Here is an 11930-nt window from a genome sequence, read left to right as displayed (position 1 = left end):
TTTGAAATGTTGGGAAGGGGGATGGATGGGCTCGCGGCGAGAAAAGAAGGTTTGAGGCACCTGCGTTTGAAGCGAACTAGCTCCCCGGGGCGGCAGTTGGTTGGATTCGCGGATTGACAGGATGGCTCTCCGCAAATTCGACAGCGTGACAGGCCTGCCCAAGAACTCCCAACCAGTGCTCTCGGGCCCCACATCCCAAAGCTGAGATCGCTCTTCGTCGATTGCGAGTGGGAATAGCTGGCAATCCTCCAGAATCCAGAGAAAACTCCCAACGTCGAAAGGAAACCGCCTGCCGATGTAAGCCCAATTTCGCTCAAAGTCACCCCCCCCCCCCCCCAGCTCCCCTCAGTCAGTATTTACCTCTATTGCAGACATCCATGACAGAATTCTGCGTTTTCTTGCAACGTATCTGCTTTCAATCCGCAGCGGTTGGGGTTTGCCTAACCTCCCATCGGCACATCTTACGTCCTGGTTCCGTGAACGAGAACTGTCTGGCATCACTCTACTTCTGCATATGCATCACCCAAGAAGACAACCGCTCAAACAAATCCCATGGATATATGTGGTATATGCGCAGCGAAGGTGATCATGATTGCGCACAGTATACAAAGAAACGGGGATTCTCATTACCATAAAGCACGAGATTAGCACCACTTCCATTTTTTATTTCCAAAACAAAGCCAACGCTTCTTCAGAAACGGCTATCCATCATCATCATACCCATCCTTTCCATCACAGAACGCCAGCCAACTATTGGTGGAAAAGGTGATCGGCCGCCCCGCCCCGCCACCCCACCAATCAACCCCCCCAACAGCATCCCTCAACACATCTCAGGCCTTAACTTTCCTAGCCGTAGTCTTCTTCGGGGTCGTCTTCTTTGCCGTCTTCTTCGCCACAGTCTTCTTCACAGGCGCCGCCTTCTTAACCACCTTCTTCACCGCCTTGACCGCCTTCTTCGCAGCGCCCACAGCCTTCCTGACAGCCTTCTTCGCGACGCCGCGGGCGGTCTCAGCGGTCTTCTTCTTTTTGGCAACAGCGACCTTCTTGGCCGTCTTCTTCTTGACGACGCGCTTGTTGGCGCGGGTCTTGATGAGCTTGCGCTTGGTGACGGTCTTCTTCTTGCGCTTGACGATGCGTTTGGGCCTGATGGCGAGACGCGTGGTCGTGTCCAGTTGTTTTCTGAGCGTGGCGATCCCGGCGTCGCGTTCGTAGGCGTCGCGTTTGTCAGAGTAGGAAGAGTAGGCTCTGTCGTATTGTTCTTTCAATTTCTGCGGGAGTGAAGGAAAAGATTGGATCAATTGAGTGGGAGTGGTTCAACAAGTAGTGATGCATCAAAGGGCTGAGAAATCGGGCGAAATACACACCTGTCGCTGCTCCTCGGGCAAACTCCTGAACGCAGTGGCAATGACCTTTCCAGCCTCCCCAAATGACAAATCACTCAATGCCGATCCAAAGGCTTGGCGCTGGCGGTCGGGGCTGAGTGCATAAGCCTGTTTGGTGAATGAAGCGTAGATGTTTTCGGGACGCTTGGGGGCGTCCGTGGCCGGCTTTACGCGCCTGACGGTGGTGGTGGGATTCAACTTTTTGTTGAGGAAGTTGCGCTTTTGCTCGATTAGAATGTCGGCAGCGGAGCGGCTGGAGAGGTATTGTTTGTACGCTCGCTCGTAGTTTTCGCGTTCCTGTTCGGCTTTGCGTGCGTATCGCTATGCATCGCAATTGTGGGAATACAATATTACGCAGGTCAGATGAACGATGTTCATGTCAAAGATTTCCGCTCCACCAACGCACCTGCTTCTCGCTAGCATCCAAAGCTTTCCACCGCTGCCCAGCAGTGCGACCAATGTACGCAATCCTCTCAGTCGGGGGAACGTCGCTTAACGAGCCACGGATCGACGGGACCTGGTCGTTCGCAAATAGCACGTACGCGCTCAACGGCCTCTTGGGAGGGACCGCTGAGGGTTTGCCGATGGCTTTCAGCTTTTTGCGGATGAGCTGCTTGGGGTCAACAGCTGTGGTCAATGTCGCTTGGTTAGATTGTCGGCTGGTTGGGTGCAAACTCCACTCTTTATACTTTCTCCATACGCAGACATACCTTTCTGGGGCGTGACAGACACGTCACCGGCGATAGGGGTAGCATGGAGCGATCTGACGCCAACCGAGGTCCAAGTGACGGAGAGGGGCCGCCGAGATGACCTACTGATAAGGTTCAACATTCTCTTTTGGGACTGCTGAGGGAACGGGCGCGAGAAGGAAGGTGGGGAGACGTGTTAGATCTGGGATGGGGCTTTTCCGACGCGCTGGAACATCTCGGCCTTCGGACAGAGTGGGCTACGATTGAAGCCATTCTGGGAGAGACTTACAAGTTGAGGAAGTGGTGTGAGAGAGCAGTTGTGACAGAAGACGGACTGCCAGAAGTGGACAGGCTGTTTCGTTGGGGTCCTTTGAGGTTGTGGATAACAAACGAGGGAACAAGGACGTTGGCGACAGGGGGCGAGCGATGTCCGGATGGATGCGTTGCTCCCCTCCACACGCGCAGCTCCCGCATTTAATCATCCACGTGACTGCAATGATGGGTTGTGCTGTCACTTCTACGGGGTGCCCATTTCCCACAACCACTCTTTTCCACCCTTTTTTCTCGAGATATCCTGTGCCTATTCGAAACGACCATATCGTCGTTTCTCTGCTGCAATCTCGCTTGTTTGTTCGGCTGAGCTCATTATTCTCTCCGTCCCCCGCTGTGTCTTCAGTCGGCTCTCTGCGACAGAAGCCCTTCGGCCAGACGTCTCGTTTTCGGTCGGAACACACCGGTGTGCTGAAGGAAAAGGGGAGACGGCTTCGGAAACTCCCTCTAACACACAACTCAGCACTGGTTATCTACAAAAGAAAGCCGCAGGAAAATGAACGGCGGCGAAATGTCCTACTCCAGGGAAGACCCCATCCCCGGCCCACCGGCCTTCTACGCCCTGCCACCCAGTATGTCCAGCCCCCACATCACCCAGCCCCTCCCGCGACCCAGCAGCAGCGGAACCACCATACCAGTCAACCCACCTCGTCTACCCTCGGCACTCGTCGTTGCCAACCCCGATGCGTCTGAGAGCGTGGTGCCGGTCGTGACACCGAAGCGGAGCCATAAGGCGAGGAAACCAAAGGCGAAGATCGAGAAACCGACCCCGGTGCCGGCTGGGACTGGGGCTGGGAGGGGTTCGGTGGAGGTGATGGGGAGGCGTGAGGAGGTGGAGTTTGAAGGTGGGTCTCGAATATTTCGCGGTTTGCTTTTTTTGAGGTGCAAGTAGTGACACTTGGGATGGTTTCAGAACCACCACTGACGAAGAAAGAGAAAAAGCACAAGGAAATGATGGATCGTCTAGAGAAGCTCAACAGGGACTTTGTCAACAACAAAGAGAAGTACGTACAGTGCATGCTACGCGGGTCCCCGATATTTTGTGCCAAAAACTCACTATATCCCTTCTTCGTAGAATCTTCGCAGACAAAGTCATCGACTACAAAGAAAAAGCACAACAACTCTTATCCGGCACGCACCCCGAGTTCGACGACGTCATCAAGCGGCTCGAAGACGACCGGCACCGATCCGTGGCGAATGCAGAGTCGTTTCGAGATTATCAGATGGAATGCGCGGCGATGCTGTATAAACATGAGCATGATACTATTATTGCGGAGTTCAAGGTGGCCTTATGCGCGATGTGTCTTTTTTGAGATGGGAAAGGTTGACTCACGCGTGGGTCTCTCCCTTTTGCAGAGAGACAAGGAAGCCGTGAAGGAGAAGATGTTGGAAGCGTTAGAAGAGAAGAAACGGAAGATACGCGACGACCGGGCCAACTTTGACATCAACCAGAGTAAGCTTCCCAAAGCGTCTATCATTTCCTATCTGCCGAGTTATAACACTTGCCCCCCAATTCAGTACTCCAAGACACAACCCTAGAAGACCACCGCACCCTCGGCACCCGCAAAGCCACGCGTTCGCACGCCGCCAAAAACCCGGAAGAAAAGAAGGAGAAGAGGCGGAAGATACAGGCTCTGCCGGGCATCATTGTCCTTACGCCGGATGAGGTGGCGTTGGCGGATTTGAGTCTTATTCGTCGGGTATGTTATCCATCACCTCTCGTCATGGTCATCTCACTTTCATGTATTTGCTTACACTCGCTGTGTGATGGTCTGTAGCAAATACCCGTACAAGCAAAGAAACCGCCAGCGATGATACCGAAGCGGCGGTGAAAATCCCACCATCTACCCTTGCGTTCTCTCGGGAAGCGCCAATACATGCACACTCAACCTATACATTGGGAGAGCGTGGACGCACACCACGCAACGCCACGCGATCAACCACCACACAGCGGCTGACTGTATATAGATACCCCCCTCCCTTATGCTTTGGCGGGGATGTTAAACTTTTTTGGGAGAATGGATGAAACTGTGAACGTACTGAGAGGTAGTGTGGGTAGTGTTGTGTGTGACAACTTCTGTATGAGGGGCGTGGTGTGGCGGGCTTGGGAGTGGGACTAAGTGGGAGTGCGCGCGCGTCACAAGCCATATGGGCAAGTTGCTGCAATTCCGTGAGGTCAGCAGGGGCCTGTGACACATAGCATGGAACTTTTCCTGCCACACTTCCCCTCTGCACATTGCGGGCAAACTTGCACTTGCTGATCTCAACCCAACCGTCTGGACGCACATAAACGCAAAACACCCGCTCCTCAGTGCTCACTATCCCACACCGCTCCAAGTTCTCGAACTCGTTTTCGGAGCAGTTGTCCTTAATTCCCACTACCCATCACAAACCCATCGCCTCCGTTTCCATCCCCATTCCCACGCCTCAATCATGTCAGACCTAAAAGAAAAGCTCGCCGAGTTCCTTCCCGCGAAAGTCTTCAAGCCCACCAACGCGCAGATCCTGTTCCCGGAACTGCATCGTGAATTGGAGGCCGACCCGTCGCTCGCAAAGAATCTGCAGGGGTTGTTTATTGTTACGGTGCTGTTGAAGGGAGTTAAGAGGGATGAATGGTAGGTTGAGCTGTTGGGCTGGATGCGAGTTTGGGGTCTGGGCTGCGGGTGTTTGGCTGGGAATGCCGCTGCCTCATAACATTGCACCGTAATCCGACCTCTAACCCCTCTTTTGTGAAAATCTCAGGTACCTCCTCTTCAACGGCCCCAACAAAAAGCCCATCATCTCGCAAACCCGCCCAACCCTCCCAGCGTTCACCAAATCCACCTACCCCGTCGTGCTGGTCGAGATCGAAGACGCCGATATCCTTAACTTCGCAACAGGCGGTCTGCCGGCCATCAAAGCGTACACGACGCAGCGGGTCAAGATCGTTGGGGATTTGATGCTTGCCCAGCAGTTGGAGGAGGTGTTTGCGAAGGCGGGGGGCCCGGATAAGGCTGCTGCGTATTTGCAGAAGGTTAAGGGGAAGAGCTTGGGGAAGAGGATTAAGGCGAGTCTTTAGGCGTTGGGATAGCGGAATTTGTATGGCACGTCTTGGTCGGTTTAATCGAATACCAGTTTGTTTGTTTGCACATCACATTGGGTTCATACGGGCGAATCAATGATGACCTCCGATGTTGGAATGAGCCGTGATTGCAGAGGGGGCAACATTGGCCTGCTCCTCAGACATGAATGAGAAGGACCTTGAGCCGAGGTGCATCGGTGGTGCGTAGCCTCCTACCCTGTCTGGCAAAAATCTATGGAGCCGATGCCTTTCCTACCAGCATTTCCATTATAATGTGAGCCATAGAAGCAGAGCCGATAAGGACCTGTTTGCTGTAATGTCTACGACGTATTTGGTATACTGCCATGTCAAGAACCATATGATTTGCTCCCTCGATTTCAAGCTTTTCAGGTCCGATGGTGGAATATTCCACGGGTCTCGCACCGAAAGCTGCCCAACAGACATTCCTGCACCCTAGTGTCCATCCGATCTTACATCTCGCACCCTCGAATCTTAACTTAGAAGCGGACTCTGGTCCTCTCAGGCCTGCACTGTAGCGAACTATCGAACGGGCTCATTCTACTGCTGCACTTTGTAACATTTCAGAGAACCCGCGCAACAATGGTAAGTCCGCACGATCAGCCCGGAAGCTGTTTATGCCTAAGCTGCCCAAATCGCTTACCTCTCTCTTCCCCACAGGACGTCTACACCCCAACGCTAACAGAAGCGCACGACTGGCGCCACGAAATGCGGTGGGAGATCCAAGAGATCATCCCCGGGCTATGGCTCGGACCTTACGCGTGCGCGCGCAAGAAGGACATGCTGAAGGCGAAGGGGATCACGCATATGCTGTGTATCAGGGACCAGAATGAACGGCATTTGGTCAAGGTGTTGTGGCCTGACGACTTTGTTTATGGTGTCATGTAGGTATGCCGGGGGGGAATCAGCGCGGTGCTTTTGGGGTCTGATTGAGGATCATGGGGACAATTGTTGTCTAACCACGATTATACCCCCTTTTTCCTCCACCATCTATATGATTTAGCGAAGTCTCCGAATCCCCCCTCCAAAACCTGATCCCCCACTTCCCCGCCTGCCGCTCCTTCATCGCCTCCGCCCTTCACAAACCCGGCACGGGCGCAGTGTTCGTGCACTGCAACACGGGCATGTCGCGGTCGCCGGCGATCGTGGTGGCGTATCTGATGATGGAGAAGAAGATGGCGTTCCAGGAGGCGTATGCGGTCGTGCAGAATCGGAGGTTCTGCATGAATCCGCAGGAGGGGTTTAAATTGCAGTTGAAGGTAGGGCGGAATGATCCATCTTCCCGCTCCCATTCGCGCATCCAACATCTTGGGCTGGGTGTGGATCCATACATCAGTGGGTTTTGGCACTTACCGTACGGACAAATTCATATAGGAATTCGAACCAATATGGAAGGCCCAACTCGACCCCCACCTCCTCTCCACGCAATCCGGGTCCATCAACCCCAACGGGTCCGCGTCCATGTTCCCCGAGACGGAATACACCGCACAGCAACAGCGGCGTAAACGCAGCGATAGGGACGATGACGAGTTTGCTGATCAGAGTGGTGGGGGGCATCCGCATGCTAGTAGTGCTAGGAGGAGGGATGATGGGATGGTATGTGTTACGTGGGAGGGTTGTTGTTGGGGGGTTCGTGTGGGGTTTTTGGGTGGTGCGGGGTGATGGAACTGAGCCCTTGTTTCTTTGGTGTGTGTAGGAAATTGGGGCGTGAAGCAATGTGCGCTCGCCCCACCGCAAAAAACACGAAAGCTCTACATTTTTGGATCACGATTCTACCCCCGCCCCTTCCCGGCTTCGACCTCCCTTTGCAACAGCCCCCCCTTCCCGCCTTGTGTGCCCCGGATACCTACGAAAACCCCCTGCAACAGCCCGCTTCCCGCCTCATGTGCCCTGGATACCTACGAAAACCCCCCAACGACACGCGTTCCACGACCGGCATAGAGATTGGGGTGTCTATCCTGTCGTGTCTGTTTTTGTCCTGTGGCAATGCCCCGCAGACGTCAGCAAGCCCTTGTCTTTGCACCTCTCTTCTTGTATATGAACCTTTTCCTCATTCTACGTGTATTGAGAATGTCATCGAAAACTATGCAGATGAGAGGGAGAAAATTGTACAGTGGGAAAAGGTAAAAATAATTGCTACAGTAAGTCTAAAAGACCGGTTCAGGAACCTCTACGCCGCAAACACGACCCCAACCCCCCACGCCACCACCCCAACCGCCACGCCCACACCCGCCATCCTCACCCACGTCCCAACCCCCTTCCCCGTCTCCTTAACCCGATGGACCATCTTATGCACCTCCGGCGGCGCAGGAGCGTATGGCTTGACACCCATCGCCGCCGCCCACGCGGGGGGAGGCAGGGTGGTCCGTGTTGTCGGATACCCCCCGTTCAAGTGCACGGGGAAAGGGGGTGGGGCGCAGCCGAGGGCGAGGGCTGCCAGGAGGCCTGACGTGCATCCATCTATCAAAAAGGCCCAAAAAAAAAGTTGAGGAGTTTGAGTGTGCTAACTGGTGTATGAGTGACAGTGAAGGAATATGCGATTTTTTTTTTACCTTCATGGAACCCATAATTCGTCCACGCGCCCGCAAACGCCACCCCCGCGGCATTCTGAACACCGTTCATCCCCTCCTGCGCCCTAATCGTCTGCGGGCTGTACAGCGGGTGCTCGTACTCCCACTCTCCCAACACTTTCCGAGCGTCCGGTTCGTAGAGCGGGTTCAGGGTGGCGAGGACGGTTCCGCAGTCGTGTTGGGTGAGGTGCGGTTGGAGGGTGTTCATGTAGTAGGTTAGGCAGACTGTTGGGGAGTGCGCGGGCCCGGTGGGGGAGGAGGAGGAGGAGGTGAGGTAGTTCCAGGCTGCCCAGGCCGTGCGGGTTTTGGGCATTAACTGTTGCGTGAAAGAAAGTGTGAGGCCATCTAGGCATAACGAATGCTGGGACCGGCGACCGTCGACGTTACCTCCTCATCCCGATGCAAAACCAACCGGTTCTTCACATACTTGATGCCCCCCAACACTTTGCGTTCCTCCACCGTCGCTTCCTCGCCCAGGATCTTGAGCGCCTGGTCCGTATGCGTCGCGATGATGACGTGGTCGAAGACTTCCACGGCGCCCTTGTTGTCCGTTAATGTGATTCTGGGGGAGGTGGGGTTGGCGAGGTCGCGGTGGAGGGATGTGATGGCGGTTTGGAGACGGACGTCGGGGAGGTGGGCGAGGATGCGGTTTACGTAGGTTCGGCTGGAAGGGATGCGTGTTTATCAGCTTGCCCACTTCTCACGCAACTTGGATAACCAAAAGATGCGAACGCACCTTCCCTGGTTAACAGTCATCCACTTCGGCCTCCCCCCAATCTGCAGCAATTGATGGTTCCGCATGAACTTGAACAGCGTGAGCACAGGGAACTGGTCGAATGTCATGTCGGCGGGGGTGGACCAGATGGCGGCTGTCATGGGCACGATGTAGTTTTCGTAGAAGAAGCGGGAGTAGTCGCGTTTGGCGAAGAAGTCGGCGAGGGTTTCGCCTGTGAGTGGGTGGACTAGTGAAAGAGATGGGTGGGCAGGATGATGTGAGCACAGTGTAGTAAAGATTATGCAGAGAGAAACCATTGTTCGCTGTCGCTCACAGTGTCGCGTCGCTCGCCTCAAAATCCCGACTGTTTGGTCGCCTTCGCTTAAACTTACCTTGGTCCTTCTGGGCAATGTCCGCCAGGGGTTTCCCACTCTCATCGAACGTTTTCAAATCCGCCTCCCTAGCAATTTCCTTTGCCTCCTTATGAAACCTCAGCACATCATAAACCATCCTCCACACCCCACCATCCGTAAACCCTTCCGCAAACGGGTTCAAATTCTTCGCGTTACAAAACACCCCCTTCAATCCATCTCCACACCATTCAAACTCCCCCTTGTTGCGCGAGACCGAGAAGCTCATATCCGTCTTATCGAGTGCCACGTCGAGCTCGTCCATCAAGGAGAGGAAGTTAGGGTAGGTGACGGGGTTGCAGACGATGAAGCCGGTGTCGACGGGGACGGTTTTGGCTGGGTCGTCGAGGGTGGGGATGTCGACGGTGTGGGTGTGGCCGCCGATGTAGGAGCCGGCTTCGTAGAGGGTTACGGAGAAGGAGGGGTCTCTGTTGAGGAGCCATGCTGCGCTGAGGCCTGAGATGCCTGAACCCTGAATATCCGCGATGGTGAGCGTTCCATGGGAACTCTCCGAGCGAGTGAACGCAGCACTTACAATGACAGCTATCCGCTTTGGGCGGGCCTGTGGGGCGCCTTGAACGTCTTCGACTGTCATGGTCGTAGTGATATCGAACGGGTATTGAGAGTGGGAGCAAGGGGGAGGGGCTGCTAGTTCAGTCCCCGTATAAGTAAGTTTTAACTGTTGCAGGGCAGAATCCGCAGAGGGATGACTCATCAGCGCGCGGTCGGAAGGATCGGATCGCAGTCGATCGCCCACCCTCGTACCGTCGTACGCTGCATTAGTGGAGAGAGTGGAGTGGTGGATCGGAGGCCGCTGAGCTGAGCGTTCCAACGAGGGCTCAGCACTTGGAGTCTTGGACACTGGGGCATTATTGCGGTCAGGCACTCGGCGCTACGTCTATCCCCCTCAACCAGACGGAAAGCAGGTTCTACCGTCTCCACACCCACCATGCCCGCCCCCGGCCCATTGCACGATATTGGCGTGCTGCTCAAGAAGCTCGGCAAGAAGCTCTTCAAGCACTTTCTCAACCAACACAAGAAACAACAACAACAACAACAGCAGCAGCAGCAGCAGCAGGATAATGCCGACAAGCAGCAGGCCGGCGGTGCGTGGGCTCAGGGGCCACCCCAACACAACCAGCAGCAGCAGCAACAGCAACAGCAGAAACCCAACCAGCAGCAGCAGCAGCAGGGATGGTGGTCGCAGCCACCCCACCAACAGCAGCAGCCGCAACATCAGCAGCAGCCAACTCACGGACCGGCTACGACTAGCTCCGCAAACATCGCTGACCCGACTTCCGCCGAGCTCGCCAGTATTGCGGACGCCGTCGCAAAGATGTGGGATTTGGACAGTAACAAGCTTGTGCCTGGCCGGGACTTCCAGCTGAACTTGCAGGCGCAGACGAAGGTTTATGGAACGAGTAGGTTGACGGAGTGAAGAAAACGAGGAGATCTCCTGTCATAGATGATATTCACGAACGCATTTCCTCCTCCCATTTTCACCGCACAGCCGACCAAGCGCCCGAACCCCTCTTCAAAAACGTCTCGCCCGCCCTCTTCTCCCGTTTCCCTACCTACGTCCACTTCACCGCTCTCCTGAACAACTACAACGCCCGCGCCGGTACCGCGGAAGTGCACTCGGCCGAGGAAGTGCGGGAACAGGATGCGTTCATCAACGAGATCTTCAAGACGGGGCCTATGATGTATGCGCACAAGTGGTTGGCGAAGAAGGGATTGGCGCCGGCGTCTGAGGCGGAGTTTAAGAGGGTCGTGAAGAGTATTTGGTTTGATGTGAGTTTGGCGTTGTATTTGCGTGGGGTTCGGGTAGGCCCTAAAATGTGACTCAAACCTGCCTCTCCTGTTCCCTCCAGCTGTACAAACGTGAAGTCAAAGACGATTCTTCCGCATTCGAACACACGTTCCACGGCGAGATCCGCTCCGGACAGGGTGTCATCGGTGAGTTCACCAAACCCCTCCCTCCCTCCATTCCCCACCCCATTTCTCACCTCCCTCCCCCACCCAGGCTTCCACAACTGGCTCCAATTCCTCCTCCAAGAACGCTCCGGCGCCGCCGACTACCGCGGCTGGATCACCCCCCGCTCCCGCCGGCACGACACCTCCCCCCAATCCTCCTCCATCCTCTCCTTCCAGCTCGGCTGGCACGGCGAGATCAAGCCCGTCTCCACCTTCTTCATCGGCTCGAGCCCCGAATGGGAGGTTGCCACGTATACGCTGGTGTTTTTGGCGGGTGGAGAGGATAACCAGGTAGTTTTGGATGGCGTGGAGGTCAATTTGAAGTGTCATAAGTTTCAGAGTCCGAGGGGGTTGAGGTTGGGGAGTGTGTATCCTGTGTCGGGGTAGGGAGTTTTTGTCACGGGGTTGTTTTGTATGCATATCGATAGACCATTCGGTTTTGGGGTAGAAATTCTCACGACAGACATAGATAGATACGCACAACTACATTGTGGACACTTAGGTAGCATTACTTTTGCAGCAAGAATAGATAGAACCAATCGTAGACACATTTCATCATCTTTTCCTATTCTTTTTCACTTGAATTGTGGAAAGTATGTCTGGACAAATGAATTCTTTTCCCCGGTTCTGCATCCATGCCCTCTCTTCGCACAGCATAGTGAGGTTTGGACCGACAACGTTTCGATTTTATGTCCCTCCTCCCGCCTCCCCTGGAAGGATATGACCATCCTACCTCGGATACCACACAACGACCCCGCTCATCGCACACCTCATCACCTCC

The 11930-nt window shown here is 54.8% G+C and overlaps 6 protein-coding genes across 6 annotated transcripts; 4 read left to right on the top strand and 2 right to left on the bottom strand.

Moving 5' to 3' along the window:
- Positions 1 to 830: 830 nt before the first annotated feature.
- EV422DRAFT_506662 (uncharacterized protein) lies at positions 831 to 2545 on the bottom strand (the record flags this gene model as incomplete). The annotated part of the gene is made up of 5 exons (XM_053068581.1): positions 831 to 1268; positions 1365 to 1703; positions 1789 to 2009; positions 2093 to 2193; positions 2361 to 2545. 5 exons carry the CDS (start codon positions 2543 to 2545, stop codon positions 831 to 833), a joined length of 1284 nt encoding a protein of 427 aa, XP_052925136.1.
- A 78-nt stretch (positions 2546 to 2623) lies between these two features.
- Positions 2624 to 4497, top strand: EV422DRAFT_69585 (Sds3-like-domain-containing protein). The gene is made up of 6 exons (XM_053074316.1): positions 2624 to 3246; positions 3315 to 3405; positions 3477 to 3687; positions 3758 to 3854; positions 3920 to 4101; positions 4180 to 4497. The coding sequence occupies exons 1-6, from the start codon at positions 2898 to 2900 to the stop codon at positions 4231 to 4233; spliced, it is 984 nt and encodes a 327-aa protein (XP_052925135.1). The 5' UTR covers positions 2624 to 2897; the 3' UTR covers positions 4234 to 4497.
- Positions 4498 to 4534: 37 nt separating this feature from the next.
- Positions 4535 to 5835, top strand: EV422DRAFT_530806 (uncharacterized protein). Its single transcript, XM_053070427.1, has 2 exons — positions 4535 to 5016; positions 5144 to 5835. Exons 1-2 carry the CDS (start codon positions 4835 to 4837, stop codon positions 5457 to 5459), a joined length of 498 nt encoding a protein of 165 aa, XP_052925134.1. The 5' UTR covers positions 4535 to 4834; the 3' UTR covers positions 5460 to 5835.
- Positions 5836 to 7675, top strand: EV422DRAFT_530803 (protein-tyrosine phosphatase-like protein). The gene is made up of 5 exons (XM_053070426.1): positions 5836 to 6065; positions 6141 to 6364; positions 6484 to 6739; positions 6855 to 7076; positions 7177 to 7675. Exons 1-5 carry the CDS (start codon positions 6063 to 6065, stop codon positions 7189 to 7191), a joined length of 720 nt encoding a protein of 239 aa, XP_052925133.1. The 5' UTR covers positions 5836 to 6062; the 3' UTR covers positions 7192 to 7675.
- A 26-nt stretch (positions 7676 to 7701) lies between these two features.
- Positions 7702 to 9830, bottom strand: EV422DRAFT_573937 (uncharacterized protein; the record flags this gene model as incomplete). Its single annotated transcript, XM_053073180.1, has 6 exons — positions 9711 to 9830; positions 9158 to 9647; positions 8787 to 9012; positions 8438 to 8714; positions 8033 to 8366; positions 7702 to 7940 (listed from the first exon to the last, which is right to left on the bottom strand). Coding segments are annotated over exons 1-6 (1626 nt in total), but the record flags the coding sequence as incomplete, so codon positions are not given.
- A 136-nt stretch (positions 9831 to 9966) lies between these two features.
- On the top strand, positions 9967 to 11704 carry EV422DRAFT_69481 (Endoribonuclease XendoU-domain-containing protein). The gene is made up of 4 exons (XM_053074314.1): positions 9967 to 10596; positions 10686 to 10966; positions 11047 to 11131; positions 11199 to 11704. Exons 1-4 carry the CDS (start codon positions 10125 to 10127, stop codon positions 11534 to 11536), a joined length of 1176 nt encoding a protein of 391 aa, XP_052925131.1. The 5' UTR covers positions 9967 to 10124; the 3' UTR covers positions 11537 to 11704.
- The last annotated feature ends 226 nt before the right edge of the window (positions 11705 to 11930 follow it).

The sequence above is a fragment of the Fimicolochytrium jonesii genome, assembly GCF_025526975.1.
Source record: "Fimicolochytrium jonesii strain JEL569 chromosome Unknown EV422scaffold_13, whole genome shotgun sequence".
NCBI classification, from domain to species: Eukaryota; Fungi; Chytridiomycota; class Chytridiomycetes; order Spizellomycetales; family Powellomycetaceae; genus Fimicolochytrium; species Fimicolochytrium jonesii.
This window is presented reverse-complemented; position numbering and strand designations above follow the sequence as displayed.

Bases quoted from the DNA above. Each gene is read 5' to 3' on its own strand.
- EV422DRAFT_69585 (XM_053074316.1), top strand. From the start codon at position 2,898: ATGAACGGCGGCGAAATGTCCTACTCCAGGGAAGACCCCATCCCCGGC. The intron at 3,406-3,476 runs GTACGTACAGTG...CCTTCTTCGTAG, and splicing joins TTTGTCAACAACAAAGAGAA to AATCTTCGCAGACAAAGTCA. The intron at 4,102-4,179 runs GTATGTTATCCA...GATGGTCTGTAG, and splicing joins ATTTGAGTCTTATTCGTCGG to CAAATACCCGTACAAGCAAA.
- EV422DRAFT_530806 (XM_053070427.1), top strand. From the start codon at position 4,835: ATGTCAGACCTAAAAGAAAAGCTCGCCGAGTTCCTTCCCGCGAAAGTC. The intron at 5,017-5,143 runs GTAGGTTGAGCT...TGAAAATCTCAG, and splicing joins GGAGTTAAGAGGGATGAATG to GTACCTCCTCTTCAACGGCC.
- EV422DRAFT_530803 (XM_053070426.1), top strand. The intron at 6,365-6,483 runs GTAGGTATGCCG...TATATGATTTAG, and splicing joins GACTTTGTTTATGGTGTCAT to CGAAGTCTCCGAATCCCCCC. The intron at 6,740-6,854 runs GTAGGGCGGAAT...AAATTCATATAG, and splicing joins GGTTTAAATTGCAGTTGAAG to GAATTCGAACCAATATGGAA.
- EV422DRAFT_69481 (XM_053074314.1), top strand. From the start codon at position 10,125: ATGCCCGCCCCCGGCCCATTGCACGATATTGGCGTGCTGCTCAAGAAG. The intron at 10,597-10,685 runs GTAGGTTGACGG...TTCACCGCACAG, and splicing joins GACGAAGGTTTATGGAACGA to CCGACCAAGCGCCCGAACCC. The intron at 10,967-11,046 runs GTGAGTTTGGCG...TGTTCCCTCCAG, and splicing joins TGAAGAGTATTTGGTTTGAT to CTGTACAAACGTGAAGTCAA.